The 25,000-nt window shown below is 46.8% G+C and overlaps 1 protein-coding gene across 1 annotated transcript in view; it reads left to right on the top strand.

The window, feature by feature from the left end:
* LOC311122306 (myelin regulatory factor-like) overlaps positions 1-22,737 on the top strand; it is a gene marked incomplete at both ends in the record, with an annotated part of 25,695 nt that extends 2,958 nt beyond the window's left edge. Inside the window, 11 exons of the mRNA XM_084196689.1 lie at positions 1,908-2,043; positions 9,619-9,814; positions 10,086-10,162; positions 10,375-10,485; positions 17,039-17,129; positions 17,617-17,817; positions 19,350-19,458; positions 21,087-21,196; positions 22,048-22,208; positions 22,393-22,465; positions 22,576-22,737. Of these exons, the coding sequence (XP_084052815.1) occupies positions 1,908-2,043; positions 9,619-9,814; positions 10,086-10,162; positions 10,375-10,485; positions 17,039-17,129; positions 17,617-17,817; positions 19,350-19,458; positions 21,087-21,196; positions 22,048-22,208; positions 22,393-22,465; positions 22,576-22,737 (1,427 nt within the window). The remainder of the gene's footprint in view (positions 1-1,907; positions 2,044-9,618; positions 9,815-10,085; positions 10,163-10,374; positions 10,486-17,038; positions 17,130-17,616; positions 17,818-19,349; positions 19,459-21,086; positions 21,197-22,047; positions 22,209-22,392; positions 22,466-22,575) is intronic.
* Positions 22,738-25,000: the final 2,263 nt, after the last annotated feature.

Here is a 25,000-nt window from a genome sequence, read left to right as displayed (position 1 = left end):
GTCACACAGTCTATGTATGCTCATAACAATTTAATGGGTAACATAACCAACATAGCCATCATAACTAACATAGCCATCATAACCAACATAGCCATCATAACCAACATAGCCATCATAACCAACATAGCCATCATAACCAACATAGCCATCATAACCATCATAACCAACATAGCCATCATAACCAACATAGCCATCATAACTAACATAGCCATCATAACCGACATAGCCATCATAACTAACATAGCCATCATAACCAACATAGCCATCATAACCAACATAGCCATCATAACCAACATAGCCATCATAACTAACATAGCCATTATAACTAACATAGCCATCATAACCAACATAGCCATCATAACCAACATAGCCATCATAACCAACATAGCCATCATAAGCAACATAGCCATCATAACCATCATAAACAACATAGCCATCATAACCAACATAGCCATCATAACCAACATAGCCATCATAACCAACATAGCCATCATAACCAACATAGCCATCATAACCAACATAACCATCATAACCAACATAGCCATCATAACCAACATAGCCATCATAACCAACATAACCATCATAACTAACATAACCATCATAACCAACATAACCATCATAACCAACATAGCCATCATAACCAACATAGCCGGCAGGTAGCTTAGTGGTTAAGAGCGTCTAATCCCCGAGCTGACCAGGTGAAAAATCTGTCGATGTGCCCTTGAGCAAGGCACTTAACCCTAATTGCTCCTGTAAGTCGCTCTGGATAAGAGCGTCTGCTAAATGACATTTAAAAAAAAATATATATATATATATAGTCTAACAGCTGTCATAAAATAACTGTCTCCAGGGTAGGGGAGGGAACGGCCGGCAGGGATGTAGCTCAGTTGATAGAGCATGGCGTTTGCAACGCCAGGGTTGTGGGTTCGTTTCCCACGGGGGGCCAGTATGAAAATGTATGCACTCACTTAACTGTAAGTCGCTCTGGATAAGAGCGTCTGCTAAAATGTAAAATGTAAATAGCCATCATAACCAACATAGCCATCATAACCAACACAGCCATTATAACCAATGTTGGTTATGTTAACCCATTATAGTATATAGAGTGTGTGACTTTCTTTCTTTTTATATATAGTGAGGGGGTAAAAGTATTTGATCCCCTGCTGATTTTGTACGTTTGCCCACTGACAGAGACATGATCAGTCTATACTTTTTATGGTAGGTTTATTTGAACAGTGAGAGACAGAATAACAACAACAAAATCCAGAAAAACGATTTGCATTTTAATGAGGGAAATAAGTATTTGACCCCTTAACAAAACATGACTTAGTACTTGGTGGCAAAACCCTTGTTGGCAATCACAGAGGTCAGACGTTTCTTGTAGTTGACATCCTTGGAGAGCTCTTTGGTCTTGGCCATGGTGGAGAGTTTGGAATCTGATTGATTGATTGCTTCTGTGGACAGGTGTCTTTTATACAGGTAACAAGCTGAGATTAGGAGCACTCCCTTTAAGAGTGTGCTCCTAATCTCAGCTCGTTACCTGTATAAAAGACACCTGGGAGCCAGAAATCTTTCTGATTGAGAGGGGGTCAAATACTTATTTCCCTCATTAAAATGCAAATCAATTTTTTTGAAATGCGTTTTTCTGGATTTTTTTGTTGTTATTCTGTCTCTCACTGTTCAAATAAACCTACCATTAAAATTATAGACTGATCATTTTCTTTGTCAGTGGGCAAACGTACAAAATCAGCAGGGGATCAAATACTTTTTTCCCTCACTGTAGTTTACTCTCTGTTAGTCAGCACCTACAAACATTTTGGGTTACACGTCAGCTCATGCTTTTATGTGAATAAAATACATAACAATGTGCAGATTAAAATGTGATCTTGTGTTTCCCCCAAACCCAGTAGACATTGTTTCTGGCCCAGGTTTGATGGTGGATGCTGATAACTCGTACCTGGACCCTAACTACCAGTGTATAAAATGGCAGCCGCACCAGCAGAACAAGTGGACTCCGCTGTATGACATCAACTGCAAAGAGCTGTAAGTGTCTCTCTGCACAGTTAACTTGACTTAAACCCTTTTGCTCCTTGATTAATTCATAGGCTACCATATGTAAATTAATATGTTATCTGTTTGTTTTGTTTTCATGAGAAATAAGATAGTGACAAGGATAGAATTTATAAAGCAGAGAGAGAGAACGAGAGAGAGAGAGGAGCGAGAGAAGGGGGGAGAGAGAGGGGGGGGGAGAGAGAGAGAGAGGGGGGAGAGAGGGGGGGAGAGAGAGAGGGGGGGAGAAGGGGGGAGAGAGGGGGGGGAGAGAGAGAGGAGCGAGAGAAGGGGGAGAGAGAGAGGGGGGGAGAGAGGGGGGGGAGAAGGGGGAGAGAGAGGGGGGGAGAGAGAGAGGAGCGAGAGAAGGGGGGAGAGAGAGAGGGGGGGAGAGAGAGAGAGAGAGAGGGGGGAGAGAGGGGGGGAGAGAGAGAGAGGGGGAGAGAGGGGGGAGAGAGAGAGATGTGTAATGGTATGCAGGGTGGGAGGAGAGAACAGAATGATCCAGAGAAACAGAGGGTTTTATAGATTCCTTGGAAGTGAGTGATGCGGGGGAGTGAGTAAGAGCAGGTTTCGGTTAAGAAAGAGTATGAAGGGGAGGAGAGGAGAGGGGGGTAGATAACGAGGGAAGGGGAGGGGATGGAGGAGGGGGGTGGATAACGAGGGAAGGGGAGGGGGGTGGAGGAGGGGGGTGGAAATGAGAGGAGCTGGTGGAGGACAAGAGGAGGGGAGGGGGGTGAAGGATAAATGAGGGGATGGAAATGAGAGGAGCTGGTGGAGGATAAATGTGCAAACACCTACTTGTGGACATTGCTATGCCGAACTGGGAAGTCTGAGATTGAGGGATGAGGGGTGGAGGTGGGGAGGGGTGGGGGTTGGGTTTAGTGCATACCGTTATGTTATCGTCATCGTAGCTGGTACACTCACGTTTAACACATTATAATCTGGAAGAAATATATGGAGTATAACATGATTAGGAATACTATTTATCCTCGTAAGTGGGGTCTGTAAGGTCTTCAACATTTACATCATTTAGCAGACGCTCTTATCCAGAGCGACTTACAGGAGCAATTAGGGTTAAGTGCTTTGCTCAAGGGCACATCAACAGATTTTTCACCTAGTCGGCTCAGGGATTAGAACCAGAGACCTTTCGGTTACTGGCACAACGCTCTTAACCACTGAGCTACCTGCCGCATTCAACATGACTCATATACCATAGTGGAGTCTGTCTGTAAGGTCTTCAACATGACTCGTATACCATAGTGGAGTCTGTCTGTAAGGTCTTCAACATGACTCGTATACCATAGTGGGGTCTGTAAGGTCTTCAACATGACTCGTATACCATAGTGGAGTCTGTCTGTAAGGTCTTCAACATGACTCGTATACCATAGTGGGGTCTGTCTGTAAGGTCTTCAACATGACTCGTATACCATAGTGGGGTCTGTAAGGTCTTCAACATGACTCGTATACCATAGTGGAGTCTGTCTGTAAGGTCTTCAACATGACTCGTATACCATAGTGGAGTCTGTCTGTAAGGTCTTCAACATGACTCGTATACCATAGTGGGGTCTGTAAGGTCTTCAACATGACTCGTATACCATAGTGGAGTCTGTCTGTAAGGTCTTCAACATGACTCGTATACCATAGTGGGGTCTGTCTGTAAGGTCTTCAACATGACTCGTATACCATAGTGGGGTCTGTCTGTAAGGTCTTCAACATGACTCGTATACCATAGTGGGGTCTGTCTGTAAGGTCTTCAACATGACTCGTATACCATAGTGGGGTCTGTCTGTAAGGTCTTCAACATGACTCCTATACCATAGTGGAGTCTGTAAGGTCTTCAACATGACTCGTATACCATAGTGGAGTCTGTCTGTAAGGTCTTCAACATGGTGTTGACTAGTGGAATTATACTGAATAAAAATATAAACGCAACATGTAAAGCGTTGGTCCCATGTTTCTTGAGCTGAAATAAAACATCCCAGAAATTTTCCATACGCACAAAAAGCGTATTTCTCAAATGTTGTGCACAAATGTGTTTACATCCCTGTTAGTGATAATTTCTCCTTTGCCAAGATAATCCATCTACCTGACAGGTGTCGCATATCAAGAAGCTGATTAAACAGCGTGATCATTACACAGGTGCACCTTGTGCTGGGGACAATAAAAGGCCACTCTAAAATGTGCAGTTTTGTCACACAACACAATGCCACAGATGTGTCAAGTTTTGAGGAAGCATGCAATTGGCATGCTGACGGAAGAAAAGTCCACCAGAGCTGTTGCCAGAGAATTTAATGTTCATTTCTCTACCATAAGCCGCCTCCAACGTCGCTTTAGAGAATTTGGAAGTACGTCCAACCGGCCTCACAACCTCAGATCATGTGTAACCACGCCAGTCCAGGACCTCGACATCCGGCTTCTTCACCTGCAGGATCGTCTGAGACCAGCCACCCGGACAGCTGATGAAACTGTGGATTTGCACAACTGAGGAATTTCTGCACAAACTGTCAGAAACCGTCTCAGGGAAGCTCATCTGCGTTCTCGTCGTCCTCACCAGGGACTTGACCCTACTGCAGTTCGGCGTCGTAACTGACTTCAGTTGACAAATGCTCACCTTCGATGGACACTGGCACGCTGGGGAAGTGTGCTCTTCACGGATGAATCCCCGTTTCAACTGTACCGGGCAGATGGCGTCGTGTGGGCGAGCGGTTTGCTGATGTCAACGTTGTGAACAGAGTGCCCCATGGTGGCGGTGGGGTTATGGTATGGGCAGGCATAAGATATGGACAATGAACACAACTGCATTTTATTGATGGCAATTTGAAAGCACATTCATCCAACGCCATCACCTCATGCTTCAGCATGTTAATGCACGGCCCCATGTCGCAAGGATCTGTACACAATTCCTGGAAGCTGAAAATGTCCCAGTTCTTCCATGGCCTGCATACTCAACAGACGTATTAACCATTAAACATGTTTGGGATGCTCTGGATCAACGTGTATGACAGCATGTTCCAGTTCCCGCCAATATCCAGCAACTTCGCACAGCCATTGAAGAGGAGTGGGACAACATTCCACAGGCCACAATCAACAGCCTGATCAACTCTATGTGAAGGAGATGTGTCACGCTCCATGAGGCAAATGGTGGTCACACCAGATACTGACTGGTTTTCTGATCCACGCCCCTACCATTTTTGAAAAAGGGATCTGTGACCAATTGTGATGAGGTGTGAATGAAGGAGTCAGGAGCAGGAGGTAAAACACTGAAGTACAGAGTTTATTCCGTTTACATAAATAAAACGCACCCAGCGTCAAAACGAAACTATCACGAGGGAAAATATTCCACCTTGGCAATAACAAATGGAAGAGTAGCTCAACCGAGCTCCTCGCTCTCACAATGAAACAATCACTCACAAAGACAAGGGGAACAGAGGGAACACTTATACACATACTAATTAGGGGAATGAGCACCAGGTGTGTGTGATTGACAAGACAAGACATGACAAGTGGAGTGATGAGAATGGGATCGGCAGTAGCTAGTAAGCCGGTGACGACGAACGCCGAAACCTGCCCGAACAAGGAGGGGAGGCAGCCTCGGCGGAAGTCGTGACACCAATAGATGCATATCTGTATTCCCAGTCGTGGAATCCATAGATTAGGGCCTAATGAATTTATTATATAACTCAGTAAAGTCTTTGAAATTGTTGCATGTTGCGTTTATATTTTTATTCAGTGTATATTCTCCTGTATTGGAAGGACACAGACAAAAATTAGCCTGTTAACACTTTTGATAATGTTGTTTATTTGGGATTTGTGTGGACATGTGTGGACATATCATTGGATGACTGAGTAAAGCCTTTTAGTGAGAACAATAAAAAAGAGAAGCAAGATTTCAAACCTATTGATGAACCTATTGATGAACCTATTGATGAACCTATTGATGAACCTATTGATGAACCTAGTGATGAACCTATTGATGAACCTATTGATGAACCTATTGATGAATCCAGTGATGAACCTATTGATGAATCTAGTGATGAACCTATTGATGAATCTAGTGATGAACCTATTGATGAACCTATTGATGAACATATTGATGAACCTATTGATGAACCTATTGATGAACCTATTGATGAACCTATTGATGAACCTAGTGATGAACCTATTGATGAACCTATTGATGAACCTATTGATGAACCTAGTGATGAATCTAGTGATGAACCTATTGATGAACCTATTGATGAACCTATTGATGAACCTATTGATGAGCCTATTGATGAATCTATTGATGAACCTATTGATGAACCTAGTGATGAACCTAGTGATGAACCTAGTGATGAACCTATTGATGAACCTATTGATGAACCTATTGATGAAGCTAGTGATGAACCTATTGATGAATCTATTGATGAACCTATTGATGAATCTAGTGATGAACCTATTGATGAACCTATTGATGAACCTATTGATGAATCTAGTGATGAACCTATTGATGAATCTATTGATTAACCTATTGATGAACCTATTGATGAACCTATTGATGAACCTATTGATGAACCTATTGATGAATCTAGTGATGAACCTATTGATGAACCTATTGATGAACCTATTGATGAATCTAGTGATGAACCTATTCAAATCAAATCACATTTTATTGGTTGTGTACACAGTTTAGCAAGTGTTATGGCGGGTGCAGCAAAATGCTTATGTTCCTGTCAATCAATGCAGTAAATGTCAACAAGGACACAATAATAACAAATAATACAAGTATCTAACATTTAGTACAGCAGGAGATATATAAACAGTATGTAGACATTATTAAAGTGACCAGTGTTCAATGACTCTATGTACATAGGGCAGCAGTCCCTAAGGTGCAGGGTAGAGAACCCAGTGGTAGCCCACTAGTAACAGTGACTGAGGGGCAGAGTAGGGTAGTGGGCAGAGGGCAGGGTACTGGACAGAGGGCAGGGTAGGGGGCAGAGGGCAGGGTACTGGACAGAGGGCAGGGTAGGGGGCAGAGGGCAGGGTAGGGGGCAGAGGGCAGGGTAGTGGGCAGAGGGCAGGGTACTGGACAGAGGGCAGGGTACTGGGCAGAGGGCAGGGTACTGGGCAGAGGGCAGGGTACTGGGCAGAGGGCAGGATAGTGGGCAGAGTAGGGTACTGGACAGAGGGCAGGGTACTGGACAGAGGGCAGGGTAGAGGGCAGGGTACTGGGCAGAGGGCAGGGTACTGGACAGAGGGCAGGGTACTGGACAGAGGGCAGGGTAGAGGGCAGGGTACTGGGCAGAGGGCAGGGTACTGGGCAGAGGGCAGGGTACTGGACAGAGGGCAGGGTACTGGACAGAGGGCAGGGTAGGGGGCAGAGGGCAGGGTACTGGACAGAGGGCAGGGTACTGGGCAGAGGGCAGGGTACTGGACAGAGGGCAGGGTAGTGGGCAGAGTAGGGTACTGGACAGAGGGCAGGGTACTGGGCAGAGGGCAGGGTACTGGGCAGAGGGCAGGGTACTGGACAGAGGGCAGGGTACTGGACAGAGGGCAGGGTAGAGGGCAGGGTACTGGGCAGAGGGCAGGGTACTGGACAGAGGGCAGGGTACTGGACAGAGGGCAGGGTACTGGACAGAGGGCAGGGTAGTGGACAGAGGGCAGGGTACTGGGCAGAGGGCAGGGTAGGGGGCAGAGGGCAGGGTACTGGGCAGAGGGCAGGGTACTGGGCAGAGGGCAGGGTACTGGACAGAGGGCAGGGTACTGGACAGAGGGCAGGGTAGGGGGCAGAGGGCAGGGTACTGGACAGAGGGCAGGGTACTGGACAGAGGGCAGGGTACTGGGAAGAGGGCAGGGTACTGGACAGAGGGCAGGGTACTGGACAGAGGGCAGGGTAGGGGGCAGAGGGCAGGGTACTGGACAGAGGGCAGGGTACTGGGCAGAGGGCAGGGTACTGGACAGAGGGCAGGGTAGTGGGCAGAGTAGGGTACTGGACAGAGGGCAGGGTACTGGGCAGAGGGCAGGGTACTGGGCAGAGGGCAGGGTACTGGACAGAGGGCAGTGTACTGGACAGAGGGCAGGGTAGTGGGCAGAGTAGGGTACTGGACAGAGGGCAGGGTACTGGGCAGAGGGCAGGGTACTGGGCAGAGGGCAGGGTACTGGGCAGAGGGCAGGGTACTGGGCAGAGGGCAGGGTACTGGACAGAGGGCAGGGTAGTGGGCAGAGTAGGGTACTGGACAGAGGGCAGGGTACTGGGCAGAGGGCAGGGTACTGGGCAGAGGGCAGGGTACTGGACAGAGGGCAGGGTACTGGACAGAGGGCAGGGTAGTGGGCAGAGTAGGGTACTGGACAGAGGGCAGGGTACTGGGCAGAGGGCAGGGTACTGGGCAGAGGGCAGGGTACTGGGCAGAGGGCAGGGTACTGGGCAGAGGGCAGGGTACTGGGCAGAGGGCAGGGTACTGGGCGGAGGGCAGGGTAGTGGGCAGAGGGCAGGGTACTGGGCAGAGGGCAGGGTACTGGGCAGAGGGCAGGGTACTGGACAGAGGGCAGGGTACTGGACAGAGGGCAGGGTACTGGGCAGAGGGCAGGGTACTGGGCAGAGGGCAGGGTACTGGGCAGAGGGCAGGGTACTGGACAGAGGGCAGGGTACTGGACAGAGGGCAGGGTACTGGACAGAGGGCAGGGTACTGGGCAGAGGGCAGGGTAGGGGGCAGAGGGCAGGGTACTGGGCAGAGGGTAGGGTACTAGGCAGAGGGCAGTGTAGTGGGCAGAGGGCAGGGTAGTGGGCACAGGGCAGGGTACTGGGCAGAGGGCAGGGTACTGGGCAGAGGGCAGGGTACTGGGCACAGGGCAGGGTACTGGGCAGAGGGCAGGGTAGTGGACAGAGGGCAGGGTAGTGGGCACAGGGCAGGGTACTGGGCACAGGGCAGGGTACTGGGCAGAGGGCAGGGTACTGGGCAGAGGGCAGGGTACTGGACAGAGGGCAGGGTAAGCTGTTTAACAGTCTAATGGCCTGGAGATAGAAGCTGTTTTTCAGTCTCTTGATCCTAGCTTTGATGCACCTGTACTGTCTCCTCCTTCTAGATGATAGTGGGGTTGAACAGGCCGTGGCTCGGGTGGCTGATGTCCTTGATAAATGATGAACCTTTGTGAACCTTGCCTCTAACCAATCAGAGTATCAAAGCCAATGACACATTTTCAAAACACCACTTTACCCACGTGTGTTCTGGCTCTTGCCCAACCCATCAGTTTGTGGGACCAATCAGAACGGTTAGAATTTGTTTGTGTTCTAGAAATCGTCAGGGAGGTACTCAGATCCAGACTCATTGAGGAGAAGAATCGAACGTCCGTGGGCGTGGCCTAGCGTTTGGGTAGCCAGGCAGATGTGAACCAATCCCTTTTACACAAACCTCTCTTTTCATCCAACCCTCCATATTTAGCTCAATGAGTGCAAGTACAATGACAGAGAACATAGAGTATATGAACCGAATGATGAACTTCTATGAAATTATTGACCAACCCTTATAGACTGAACTCTCTGTCCATCCATCTATCCTTCTCTCCATCCATTTCTCCCTCCCTCTCTAGCCCGATGCCCACCTATCGCGTTGACGCTGATAAAGGCTTTAACTTCTCCCTGGCGGACGACGCCTTCGTGTGTCAGAAGAAAAATCACTTCCAGGTCACCGTGTACTGCGGCATGCTGGGAGATCCCAAGTACATCAAGACCAGCGAGGGCCTCCAGCCTATCGACTGCTTCTATCTCAAACTCAATGGGGTTAAGGTGAGGGAGGAGAGGTGATCCACTTTGTGAATCCCTGATCATCCCCTAGCCTTTACCTCCTAGCTGACGTCCCTCCTGTAGATGGAAGATCATTGGATAGGTTTTAAACAAAATGATAATTGGTTCAACTTGCCTTCTGATTAGCAAGGGGGAGGTTTGGCCACCTATCCAATCCCTTCAGGTCTACATGAGGAAGGGGCCAGGGTTTGATTTAATTTAATACTACTTTCTTTCATCAACTGACTGAATCGTCTCCTGTGTTGCCTTCCAGCTGGAAGCCATGAACCAGTCCATCAACGTGGAGCAGTCCCAGTCAGACCGCAGCAAGAGACCATTCAAACCAGTACTGTGAGTCTCTGTCTCCTAGCACTGATTTGGCTATTAGCTAGAGAATGATTGTGATCCCTCTGAATGAGACCGTCTGCTAAATTACTCAAACGTAAACAGGCCACGGAGGGAGGAAAATACTGTATATGAGAGGGGAAGGCAAAGACACCATTTTGAAAAAGTCGAAAAGGTAATGTTTAACGTGTCATTTGTAATGTTTAACGTGTTTTCAGGGTGACAATACCCCCGGAGCAGGTTACCAAGGTAACAGTGGGACGACTACACTTCAGTGAGACCACAGCCAATAACATGAGGAAGAAAGGCAAACCCAACCCTGACCAGAGGTAATATACTAACGCACCCCACCCTGACCAGAGGTAATATACTAACGCACCCAACCCTGACCAGAGGTAATATACTAACACACCCCACCCTGACCAGAGGTAATATACTAACACACCCCACCCTGACCAGAGGTAATATACTAACACACCCCACCCTGACCAGAGGTAATATACTAACACACCCCACCCTGACCAGAGGTAATATACTAACACACCCCACCCTGACCAGAGGTAATATACTAACACACCCAACCCTGACCAGAGGTAATATACTAACACACCCCACCCCGACCAGAGGTAATATACTAACACACCCTGACCAGAGGTAATATACTAACACACCCCACCCTGACCAGAGGTAATATACTAACGCACCCAACCCTGACCAGAGGTAATATACTAACACACCCCACCCTGACCAGAGGTAATATACTCACACACTGACCAGAGGTAATATACTAACGCACCCCACCCTGACCAGAGGTAATATACTAACACACCCCACCCTGACCAGAGGTAATATACTAACGCACCCCACCCTGACCAGAGGTAATATACTAACACACCCCACCCTGACCAGAGGTAATATACTAACACACCCCACCCTGACCAGAGGTAATATACTAACACACCCCACCCTGACCAGAGGTAATATACTAACACACCCCACCCTGACCAGAGGTAATATACTAACACACCCCACCCTGACCAGAGGTAATATACTAACACACCCCACCCTGACCAGAGGTAATATACTAACACACCCCACCCTGACCAGAGGTAATATACTAACACACCCTGACCAGAGGTAATATACTAACACACCCTGACCAGAGGTAATATACTAACACACCCTGACCAGAGGTAATATACTAACACACCCCACCCTGACCAGAGGTAATATACTAACACACCCCACCCTGACCAGAGGTAATATACTAACGCACCCCACCCTGACCAGAGGTAAAATACTAACACACCCTGACCAGAGGTAATATACTAACACACCCCACCCTGACCAGAGGTAATATACTAACACACCCCACCCTGACCAGAGGTAATATACTAACACACCCCACCCTGACCAGAGGTAATATACTAACACACCCCACCCTGACCAGAGGTAATATACTAACACACCCCACCCTGACCAGAGGTAATATACTAACACACCCCACCCTGACCAGAGGTAATATACTAACACACCCCACCCTGACCAGAGGTAATATACTAACACACCCTGACCAGAGGTAATATACTAACACACCCCACCCTGACCAGAGGTAATATACTAACACACCCTGACCAGAGGTAATATACTAACACACCCCACCCTGACCAGAGGTAATATACTAACACACCCCACCCTGACCAGAGGTAATATACTAACACACCCCACCCTGACCAGAGGTAATATACTAACACACCCCACCCTGACCAGAGGTAATATACTAACACACCCCACCCTGACCAGAGGTAATATACTAACACACCCTGACCAGAGGTAATATACTAACACACCCCACCCTGACCAGAGGTAATATACTAACACACCCTGACCAGAGGTAATATACTAACACACCCCACCCCGACCAGAGGTAATATACTAACACACCCCACCCTGACCAGAGGTAATATACTAACACACCCCACCCTGACCAGAGGTAATATACTAACACACCCCACCCTGACCAGAGGTAATATACTAACACACCCCACCCTGACCAGAGGTAATATACTAACACACCCTGACCAGAGGTAATATACTAACACACCCCACCCTGACCAGAGGTAATATACTAACACACCCTGACCAGAGGTAATATACTAACACACCCTGACCAGAGGTAATATACTAACACACCCTGACCAGAGGTAATATACTAACACACCCCACCCTGACCAGAGGTAATATACTAACACACCCTGACCAGAGGTAATATACTAGGTGTCCTGAGTGGCGCAGTGGTCTAAGGCACTGCATCGCAGTGCTAACTGTGCCACTAGATCCTGGTTCGAATCCAGGCTCTGTCGCAGCCGGCCGCGACCGGGAGACTCATGGGCGGCGCACAATTGGCCCAGCGTCGTCCAGGGTAGGGGAGGGAATGGCCGGCAGGGATGTAGCTTAGTTGATAGAGCATGGCGTTTGCAACGCCAGGGTTGTGGGTTCGATTCCCACGAGGGGCCAGTATAAAAAAATATGTATTCACTAACTGTAAGTCGCTCTGGATAAGAGCGTCTGCTAAATGACGTAAATGTAAATGTAAATGTAATACTAACACACCCCACCCTGACCAGAGGTAATATACTAACACACCCCACCCCGACCAGAGGTAATATACTAACACACCCTGACCAGAGGTAATATACTAACACACCCCACCCTGACCAGAGGTAATATACTAACACACCCCACCCTGACCAGAGGTAATATACTAACACACCCCACCCTGACCAGAGGTAATATACTAACACAACCTGACCAGAGGTAATATACTAACACACCCCACCCCGACCAGAGGTAATATACTAACACACCCCACCCTGACCAGAGGTAATATACTAACACACCCCACCCTGACCAGAGGTAATATACTAACACACCCCACCCTGACCAGAGGTAATATACTAACACACCCTGACCAGAGGTAATATACTAACACACCCTGACCAGAGGTAATATACTAACACACCCCACCCTGACCAGAGGTAATATACTAACACACCCTGACCAGAGGTAATATACTAACACACCCTGACCAGAGGTAATATACTAACACACCCCACCCTGACCAGAGGTAATATACTAACACACCCCACCCTGACCAGAGGTAATATACTAACACACCCTGACCAGAGGTAATATACTAACACACCCCACCCTGACCAGAGGTAATATACTAACACACCCCACCCTGACCAGAGGTAATATACTAACACACCCCACCCTGACCAGAGGTAATATACTAACGCACCCCACCCTGACCAGAGGTAATATACTAACACACCCCACCCTGACCAGAGGTAATATACTAACACACCCTGACCAGAGGTAATATACTAACACACCCCACCCTGACCAGAGGTAATATACTAACACACCCTGACCAGAGGTAATATACTAACACACCCCACCCTGACCAGAGGTAATATACTAACACACCCTGACCAGAGGTAATATACTAACACACCCCACCCTGACCAGAGGTAATATACTAACACACCCCACCCTGACCAGAGGTAATATACTAACACACCCCACCCTGACCAGAGGTAATATACTAACACACCCTGACCAGAGGTAATATACTAACGCACCCCACCCCGACCAGAGGTAATATACTAACACACCCCACCCTGACCAGAGGTAATATACTAACACACCCCACCCTGACCAGAGGTAATATACTAACACACCCCACCCTGACCAGAGGTAATATACTAACACACCCCACCCTGACCAGAGGTAATATACTAACACACCCCACCCTGACCAGAGGTAATATACTAACACACCCCACCCTGACCAGAGGTAATATACTAACACACCCCACCCTGACCAGAGGTAATATACTAACACACCCCACCCTGACCAGAGGTAATATACTAACACACCCCACCCTGACCAGAGGTAATATACTAACACACCCTGACCAGAGGTAATATACTAACACACCCCACCCTGACCAGAGGTAATATACTAACACACCCTGACCAGAGGTAATATACTAACACACCCCACCCTGACCAGAGGTAATATACTAACACAACCTGACCAGAGGTAATATACTAACACACCCTGACCAGAGGTAATATACTAACACACCCCACCCCGACCAGAGGTAATATACTAACACACCCCACCCTGACCAGAGGTAATATACTAACACACCCCACCCTGACCAGAGGTAATATACTAACACACCCCACCCTGACCAGAGGTAATATACTAACACACCCCACCCTGACCAGAGGTAATATACTAACACACCCTGACCAGAGGTAATATACTAACACACCCTGACCAGAGGTAATATACTAACACACCCCACCCTGACCAGAGGTAATATACTAACACACCCCACCCTGACCAGAGGTAATATACTAACACACCCCACCCTGACCAGAGGTATTATACTAACACACCCAACCCTGACCAGAGGTAATATACTAACACACCCCACCCTGACCAGAGGTAATATACTAACACACCCCACCCTGACCAGAGGTAATATACTAACACACCCTGACCAGAGGTAATATACTAACACACCCCACCCTGACCAGAGGTAATATACTAACACACCCTGACCAGAGGTAATATACTAACACACCCCACCCTGACCAGAGGTAATATACTAACACACCCTGACCAGAGGTAATATACTAACACACCCTGACCAGAGGTAATATACTAACACACCCCACCCTGACCAGAGGTAATATACTAACACACCCCACCCTGACCAGAGGTAATATACTAACACACCCTGACCAGAGGTAATATACTAACACACCCTGACCAGAGGTAATATACTAACACACCCCACCCTGACCAGAGGTAATATACTAACACACCCCACCCTGACCAGAGGTAATATACTAACACACCCCACCCTGACCAGAGGTAATATACTAACACACCCTGACCAGAGGTAATTTACTAACACACCCCACCCTGACCAGAGGTAATATACTAACACACCCTGACCAGAGGTAATATACTAACACACCCCACCCTGACCAGAGGTAATATACTAACACACCCCACCCTGACCAGAGGTAATATACTAACACACCCCACCCTGACCAGAGGTAATATACTAACACACCCCACCCTGACCAGAGGTAATATACTAACACACCCCACCCTGACCAGAGGTAATATACTAACACACCCCACCCTGACCAGAGGTAATATACTAACACACCCTGACCAGAGGAAATATACTAACACACCCCACCCTGACCAGAGGTAATATACTAACACACCCCACCCTGACCAGAGGTAATATACTAACACACCCTGACCAGAGGTAATATACTAACACACCCTGACCAGAGGTAATATACTAACACACCCCACCCTGAACAGAGGTAATATACTAACACACCCCACCCTGACCAGAGGTAATATACTAACACACCCCACCCTGACCAGAGGTAATATACTAACACACCCCACCCTGACCAGAGGTAATATACTAACACACCCTGACCAGAGGTAATATACTAACACACCCTGACCAGAGGTAATATACTAACATACCCCACCCTGACCAGAGGTAATATACTAACGCACCCTGACCAGAGGTAATATACTAACACACCCCACCCTGACCAGAGGTAATATACTAACACACCCCACCCTGACCAGAGGTAATATACTAACACACCCCACCCTGACCAGAGGTAATATACTAACACACCCCACCCTGACCAGAGGTAATATACTAACACACCCCACCCTGACCAGAGGTAATATACTAACGCACCCTGACCAGAGGTAATATACTAACGCACCCCACCCCGACCAGAGGTAATATACTAACACACCCCACCCTGACCAGAGGTAATATACTAACACACCCCACCCTGACCAGAGGTAATATACTAACACACCCCACCCTGACCAGAGGTAATATACTAACACACCCCACCCTGACCAGAGGTAATATACTAACACACCCCACCCTGACCAGAGGTAATATACTAACACACCCCACCCTGACCAGAGGTAATATACTAACACACCCCACCCTGACCAGAGGTAATATACTAACACACCCTGACCAGAGGTAATATACTAACGCACCCCACCCCGACCAGAGGTAATATACTAACACACCCCACCCTGACCAGAGGTAATATACTAACACACCCTGACCAGAGGTAATATACTAACACACCCTGACCAGAGGTAATATACTAACATACCCCACCCTGACCAGAGGTAATATACTAACGCACCCTGACCAGAGGTAATATACTAACACACCCTGACCAGAGGTAATATACTAACACACCCTGACCAGAGGTAATATACTAACATACCCCACCCTGACCAGAGGTAATATACTAACGCACCCTGACCAGAGGTAATATACTAACACACCCTGACCAGAGGTAATATACTAACGCACCCCACCCCGACCAGAGGTAATATACTAACACACCCCAACCTGACCAGAGGTAATATACTAACACACCCTGACCAGAGGTAATATACTAACACACCCCACCCTGACCAGAGGTAATATACTAACACACCCCACCCTGACCAGAGGTAATATACTAACACACCCTGACCAGAGGTAATATACTAACACACCCCACCCTGACCAGAGGTAATATACTAACACACCCTGACCAGAGGTAATATACTAACACACCCTGACCAGAGGTAATATACTAACACACCCCACCCTGACCAGAGGTAATATACTAACACACCCCACCATTTAAAAGGTGTTTACTTTCCGTTATCAAATAAATTTAATGGAAATACAAAGACACAAATGTGTGAATCGTTTTGAATTGTTTTGCTTCGTAGGTACTTCATGTTGGTGGTGGCGCTGCAGGTCCAAGCCCACAGTCAGAGCTTCACGGTGGCCGCGCAGGTGTCGGAGAGGATCATCGTCAGGGTAACCTCTGTCAGTCTGACCGTGTCTGTCTGTCTGTCCGTCCTCCTCTGATCTATCTCAGTATTTACCTAGCAGGAAATAAACTGACATTCACATTTACATTTACATCATTTAGCAGACGCTCTTATCCAGAGCGACTTACAAATTGAAGTCGGGTTGTGCTCATGATTCCAAAATTGGAACTTTTGGTTTCCTTACTGAATTGAAATGGAATTGAGCCCAACTCTGATACCCATCTTTCTGCATCTGTTATGGTCTAGATTCTTTGTTCTGTAAATATAATAATAAATCATGTTTTCTTTAGATCTGTGTTGAGGCTCTTACGAATTCCCTGCAGATCATCTAAACATGTTTAGGAAGCTACTCAGTGTAGAACTAGCACTGCAAACGGAAGAGGAGTCCAGGACTGATTACATACGTAACTCTAATCATATTTTCTCAGTCTAAATATCTCTGTTTTGTCTGTCCCTCCCTCTCTGGGTTTCAGGCGTCTAACCCAGGTCAGTTTGAGAGTGACAGTGAGGTGCTGTGGCAGCGCGGCCAGCTGGCTGACTCAGTCTACCACCACGGCCGGGTCGGCATCAACACCGACCGGCCAGACGAGGCCATGGTCATCCACGGCAACCTGAAGGTCATGGGGTCACTGGTGCACCCTTCGGACATACGGGCTAAAGAGAACGTCCACGAGGTGAGGGGGGGGGGGTGTTCTGTCTGTCTGCATGTGTTTGTGTAGTTATGAAAATGCATGCTCGATCTTCATCAAAATATTCCCTGAGATAATTGTTTTTTATTTGTACTATGCAATATTACAATAATTCACAACATGTTATATCCTGTTTTCTGTTCATTGTCCTGAAACCATACAGCCATCTAACTGTAGCTATAAGTTCTGTATGTTCTGTATGTTCTATATGTTCTGTATGTTCTATATGTTCTGTATGTTCTATATGTTCTGTATGTTCTATATGTTCTATACGTTCTGTATGTTCTATATGTTCTATACGTTCTGTATGTTCTATACGTTCTGTATGTTCTATAAGTTCTGTATGTTCTATATGTTCTGTATGTTCTATATGTTCTGTATGTTCTATATGTTCTATAAGTTCTGTATGTTCTATATGTTCTATATGTTCTGTATGTTCTGTATGTTCTATATGTTCTATATGTTCTGTATGTTCTGTATGTTCTATGTGTTCTATGTGTTCTGTATGTTCTATATGTTCTGTATGTTCTATATGTTCTATAAGTTCTGTATGTTCTGTATGTTCTATATGTTCTATATGTTCTGTATGTTCTGTATGTTCTATATGTTCTGTATGTTCTGTATGTTCTATATGTTCTATATGTTCTGTATGTTCTATATGTTCTATATGTTCTGTATGTTCTGTATGTTCTATATGTTCTATATGTTCTGTATGTTCTGTATGTTCTATATGTTCTGTATGTTCTATATGTTCTATATGTTCTGTATGTTCTGTATGTTCTATATGTTCTGTATGTTCTGTATGTTCTATAAGTTCTGTATGTTCTATATGTTCTGTATGTTCTATATGTTCTATATGTTCTGTATGTTCTGTATGTTCTATATGTTCTGTATGTTCTATATGTTCTATATGTTCTGTATGTTCTGTATGTTCTATATGTTCTGTATGTTCTATATGTTCTATATGTTCTATATGTTCTGTATGTTCTATATGTTCTATATGTTCTGTAAGTTCTGTATATTCTATATGTTCTATGTGTTCTATGTGTTCTGTATGTTCTGTATGTTCTATGTGTTCTATGTGTTCTGTATGTTCTGTATGTTCTGTATGTTCTGTATGTTCTATATGTTCTGTATGTTCTATATGTTCTGTATGTTCTATAAGCTCTGTATGTTCTGTATGTTCTATATGTTCTGTATGTTCTATAAGTTCTGTATGTTCTGTATGTTCTGTATGTTCTATATGTTCTGTATGTTCTATATGTTCTGTATGTTCTATATGTTCTATATGTTCTGTATGTTCTATATGTTCTGTATGTTCTATAAGTTCTGTATGTTCTGTATGTAGCTCCATAGTAACATCCATACATTGTCATCCTCTGTGTGTGTGTGTGTGTGTGTGTGTGTGTGTGTGTGTGTGTGTGTGTGTGTGTGTGTGTGTGTGTGTGTGTGTGTGTGTGTGTGTGTGTGTGTGTGTGTGTGTGTGTGTGTGTGTGTGTGTGTGTGTGTGTTTTCAGGTGGACACTACAGACAACCTGAAGCGGATCAGTCAGATGAGGCTGGTTCATTATCAGTACAAGCCAGAGTTTGCTTCCAGCATGGGCATAGACACCAGCCCAGAGACTGGTAACATATACAACACCTTGTTTTAGGTTATACATTATAGACAACCAATAGACAACCAATAGCAACCAATAGCAACCAATTGCAATCAATATACAACCCATAGCACTAGAAATCTATTGTATTCAAATCAAATCAAATCAAATCAAATTTTATTGGTCACATGCGCCGAATACAACAGGTGCACACATTACAGTGAAATGCTTACTTACAGCCCTTAACCAACAGTGCATTTATTTTTAACAAAAAAGTAAGAATAAAACAACAACAAAAAAGTGTTGAGAAAAAAAGAGCAGAAGTAAAATAAAGTGACAGTAGGGAGGCTATATATACAGTAAAATAAAGTGACAGTAGGGAGGCTATATATACAGGGGGGTACCGTTGCATAGTCAATGTGCGGGGGCACCGGCTAGTTGAGGTAGTTGAGGTAATATGTACATGTGGGTAGAGTTAAAGTGACTATGCATAAATACTTAACAGAGTAGCAGCAGCGTAAAAAGGATGGGGTGGGGGGGCAGTGCAAATAGTCCGGGTAGCCATGATTAGCTGTTCAGGAGTCTTATGGCTTGGGGGTAGAAGCTGTTGAGAAGTCTTTTGGACCTAGACTTGGCACTCCGGTACCGCTTGCCGTGCGGTAGCAGAGAGAACAGTCTATGACTAGGGTGGCTGGAGTCTTTGACAATTTTGAGGGCCTTCCTCTGACACCGCCTGGTATAGAGGTCCTGGATGGCAGGGAGCTTTGCCCCAGTGATGTACTGGGCCGTACGCACTACCCTCTGTAGTGCCCTGCGGTCAGAGGCCAAGCAGTTGCCATACCAGGCGGTGATGCAACCAGTCAGGATGCTCTCGATGGTGCAGCTGTAGAATTTTTTGAGGATCTGAGGACCCATGCCAAATCTTTTTAGTCTCCTGAGGGGGAATAGGCTTTGTCGTGCCCTCTTCACGACTGTCTTGGTGTGTTTGGACCATGATAGTTCGTTGGTGATGTGGACACCAAGGAACTTGAAGCTCTCAACCTGTTCCACTACAGCCCCGTCGATGAGAATGGGGGCGTGCTCAGTCCTCTTTTTTTTCCTGTAGTCCACAATCATCTCCTTTGTCTTGGTCACGTTGAGGGAGAGGTTGTTGTCCTGGCACCACACGGCCAGATCTCTGACCTCCTCCCTATAGGCTGTCTCATCGTTCCCACCCTACCTGTATACATGCTGCTTCACCATATTGTCTGTCTTTATCTGTATACATGCTGCTGTTACTGACCTCTGTTGTATCCCATTCTACAATGTCTCCAGGAGCTTACAGTACTGTGTTGTTTTATCTAGGAGTGATAGGAGCTTACAGTACTGGGTTGTTTTATCTAGGAGTGATAGGAGCTTACAGTACTGTGTTGTTTTATCTAGGAGTGATAGGAGCTTACAGTACTGGGTTGTTTTATCTAGGAGTGATAGGATCTTACAGTACTGTGTTGTTTTATCTAGGAGTGATAGGAGCTTACAGTACTGGGTTGTTTTATCTAGGAGTGATAGGATCTTACAGTACTGGGTTGTTTTATCTAGGAGTGATAGGATCTTACAGTACTGTGTTGTATTATCTAGGAGTGATAGGAGCTTAAAGTACTGGGTTGTTTTATCTAGGAGTGATAGCTCAGGATGTGCAGCAGATCCTGCCTGAAGCCGTGAAGGAGGGAGGAGACGTGATCTGTTCCAATGGAGAGACCATCCCAAAACTACTGGTGGTTAACAAGGTAACACACACACACACAGCAACCAGGAAGACCATCCCTAAACTACTGGTGGTCAACAAGGTAACACACACACACACAGCAACCAGGAAGACCATCCCTAAACTACTGGTGGTCAACAAGGTGAGACACACACACACAGCAACCAGGAAGACCATCCCTAAACTACTGGTGGTCAACAAGGTAACACACACAGCAACCAGGAAGACCATCCCTAAACTACTGGTGGTCAACAAGGTAACACACACAGCAACCAGGAAGACCATCCCTAAACTACTGGTGGTCAACAAGGTGAGACACACACACACAGCAACCAGGAATGCTGTTTCTACCTCCTTAGAAACTGGAAATACTCCAACTGAGATTTCTGAAGAACCCGAGAACTCTGAAAAAGTTTTGCAACAGACATTGACTTCTGTGTCTCCCTCCCTCCCTCCCTCTCCTTCCCTCCCTCTCCTTCCCTCCCTCCCTCCCTCCCTCCCTCCCTCCCTCCCTCCCTCCCTCCCTCTCTCCTCCCTCTCTCCTCTCTCCTCCCTCCCTCTCTCCTCTCTCCTCCATCCCTCTCTCCTCACTCTTCCCTCTCTCCTCCCTCCTCCCTCCCTCCCCCCTCTCTCCCTATCCCATCCGTCCCTTCCTCCCACCCCACCCCACCCACCCTCCCCCTCCCTCCCTCCCTCCCTCCCCCTACCTCTCTCTCTCCCTACCATCCCTCTCTCCCTTCCCTCGCTCTCTCTCTCCATCTCTCTCCCCCTCTTTCTCCATCTCTCTCCCGCCTCCCTCTCTCTACCCCCCTCCCTCCCCCTCCCCTCCCCTCCCCCCCTCCCTCCCCCTCCCTCCCTCTCTGTCTTTCCTAGGACCGTATCTTCATGGAGAATGTTGGTGCAGTAAAGGAGCTGTGTAAACTGACTGACAACCTGGAGACTCGTATAGATGAGTTAGAGCGCTGGAGCAGGAAGCTGGCCAAACTCCGTCGTCTGGACAGCATGAAGAGTACTGTCAGCGGAGGCACCATCAGGTGAGGCGCACATTATATGTCAAATACTTTGTAAGAGGAGCACTTGATTTCGTTTGGAGTTGCAGTTAGAACTATTGGTACTATTCCATTGGTAATCAAGCGCTGGTCCAGTATTTTAAATGATTTAACATACTGAATGTATTTGGTGGATGATTAAATGTTTTCTTCCTGTCTCTGTCTCCAGCCAATCAGGAAGCCAGTTCAGCAGGACAGGAAGTGGTCCCCTGAAGAAGAAGACAGTCAAACCTGGGAGCAAGGTAGATGTTTCCTTACACCAGCACAACTCTCTCTCTCTCTCTCTCTCTCACTCTCTCACTCACACAAAACCAGCTCTAAATGTCTAACCTGGGTGTGGATGTCATTGCAGAGTCCAACTCCAGAGCAGGGCTGCATCAGCCACAGGTTCATGCAGGGAACCATTCTGGCTCTAGTCATCGTCATGGCCTTCAGCGTCATCTCCATGTCCGTACTCTACGTGTTGACACTGCGCCACAGAGGGGACGTCATCGAGAAAGACGGGTACGTATGACCACATCCAGATACAGCGCATTCGCAAACCAATAACAGGCTTCAAGAAATGTTTGCAAATGTATTAAAAATAAACAATTGAAATATCACATTTACATAAGTATTCAGACCCTTTACTCAGTACTTTGTTGAAGCACCTTTGGCAGCAATTACAGCCTTGTGTCTTCCTGGGTATGATGCTACAAGCTTGGCACACCTGTATTTGGGGAGTTTCTCCCATTCTTCTCTGCAGATCCTCTCAAGCACTTTCAGGTTGGATGGGGAGCGTCGCTGCACAGCTATTTTCAGGTCTCTCCAGAGATGTTCGATCGGGTTCAAGTCCGAGCTCTGGCTGGGCCACTCAAGGACATTCAGAGACTTGTCCTGAAGCCACTCCTGCGTTGTCTTGGCTTTGTGCTTAGGGTCGTTATCCTGTTGGATGGTGAACCTTCACCCCAGTCTGAGGTCCTGAGCGCTCTGGAGCAGGTTTTCATCAAGGATCTCTCTGTACTTTGCTCTGTTCATCTTTCCCTTGATCAAATCAAATTATATTTGCCAAATGCGCCGAATACAACAGGTGTAGACCTTACAGTGAAATGCTTACAGCCCTTAACCAACAATGTAGTTTTAAGAAAAATAAGTGTTAGGTAAAAAATAGATAAGTAAAAAATTTAAATAACAAATAATTAAAGAGCAGCAGTAAAATAAAATAACAGTAGGGAGGTTATATACAGGGGGTACCGGTACAGAGTCAATGTGCGGGGGCGCCGGCTAGTTGAGGTAGTTGAGATAATATGTACATGTGGGTAGAGTTAAAGTGACTATGCATAGATAATAAACAGAGTAACAGCAGCGTAAAAGAGGGGTGGGGGGGGGGGGGGGGGGGGGGACAATGCAAATAGTCCGGGTAGCCATTTGATTAGATGTTCAGGATTCTTATGGCTTTTCCACTACAGCCCCGTCCATGAGAATGAGGGCGTACTCAGTCCACTTTTTCTTATAATAATAATAATAATATGCCATTTAGCAGACGCTTTTATCCAAAGCGACTTACAGTCATGCGTGCATACATTTTTTTTTGTGTATGGGTGGTCCCGGGGATCGAACCCACTACCTTGGCGTTACAAGCGCCGTGCTCTACCAGCTGAGCTACAGAGAACCTTCTTCCTGTAGTCCACAATCATCTCCTTTGTCTTGGTCACGTTGAGGGAGAGGTTGTTATCCTGGCACCACACGGCCAGATCTCTGACCTCCTCCCTATAGGCTGTCTCATCATTGTCGGTGATCAGGCCTACCACTCTTGTGTCGTCGGAAAACTTAATGATGGTGTTGGAGTCGTGCCTGGCCATGCAGTCATGGGTGAACAGGGAGTACAGGAGGGGACTGAGCACGCACCCCTGAGGGGCCCCCGTGTTGAGGATCAGTGTGGCAGATGTGTTGTTACCTACCCTTACCACCTGGGGGCAGCCCGTCAGGAAGTTCAGGATCCAGTTGCAGAGGGAGGTGTTTATTCCCAGGGTCCTTAGCTTAGTGATGAGCTTTGAGGGCACTATGGTGTTGAACGCTGAGCTGTAGACAATGAATAGCATTCTCACGTAGGTGTTCCTCTTGTCCAGGTGGGAAAGGGCAGTATGGAGTACAATAGAGATTGCATCATCTGTGGATCTGTTGGGGTGGTATGCAAATTGGAGTGGGTCTAGGGTTTCTGGGATAATGGTGTTGATGTGAGCCATGACCAGCCTTTCAAAGCACTTCATAGCTACAGACGTGAGTGCTACGGGTCGGTAGTCATTTAGGCAGGTTATCTTAGTGTTCTTGGGCACAGGGACTATGGTGGTCTGCTTGAAACATGTTGGTATTACAGACTCATTCAGGGACATGTTGAAAATGTCAGTGAAGACACTTGCCAGTTGGTCCGCACATGCTCGGAGTACGCGTCCTGATAATCCGTCTGGCCCTGCGGCCTTGTGAATGTTGGCGTGTTTAAAGGTCTTACTCACATCGGCTATGGAGAGAGTGATCACACAGTCATCCGGAACAGCTGGTGCTCTCATGCATGCTTCAGTGTTGCTTGCCTCGAAGCGAGCATAGAAGTGATTTAGCTCATCTGGTAGGCTTGTGTCTCTGGGTAGCTCGCGGCTGTGCTTCCCTTTGTAGTCTGTAATAGTTTTCAAGCCCTGCCACATCCGACTAGCGTCGGAGCCGGTGTAGTACAATTCAATCTTAGTCCTGTATTGACTCTTTGCCTGTTTGATGGTTCGTTGGAGGGCATAGCGGGATTTCTT

Source organism: Coregonus lavaretus (assembly GCF_964263955.1).
Source record: "Coregonus lavaretus genome assembly, contig: HAP1_SCAFFOLD_7065, whole genome shotgun sequence".
NCBI classification, from domain to species: Eukaryota; Metazoa; Chordata; class Actinopteri; order Salmoniformes; family Salmonidae; genus Coregonus; species Coregonus lavaretus.
The sequence above is the reverse complement of the archived record's forward strand: the minus strand, read 5'-3'. Positions and strand labels throughout refer to the sequence as shown.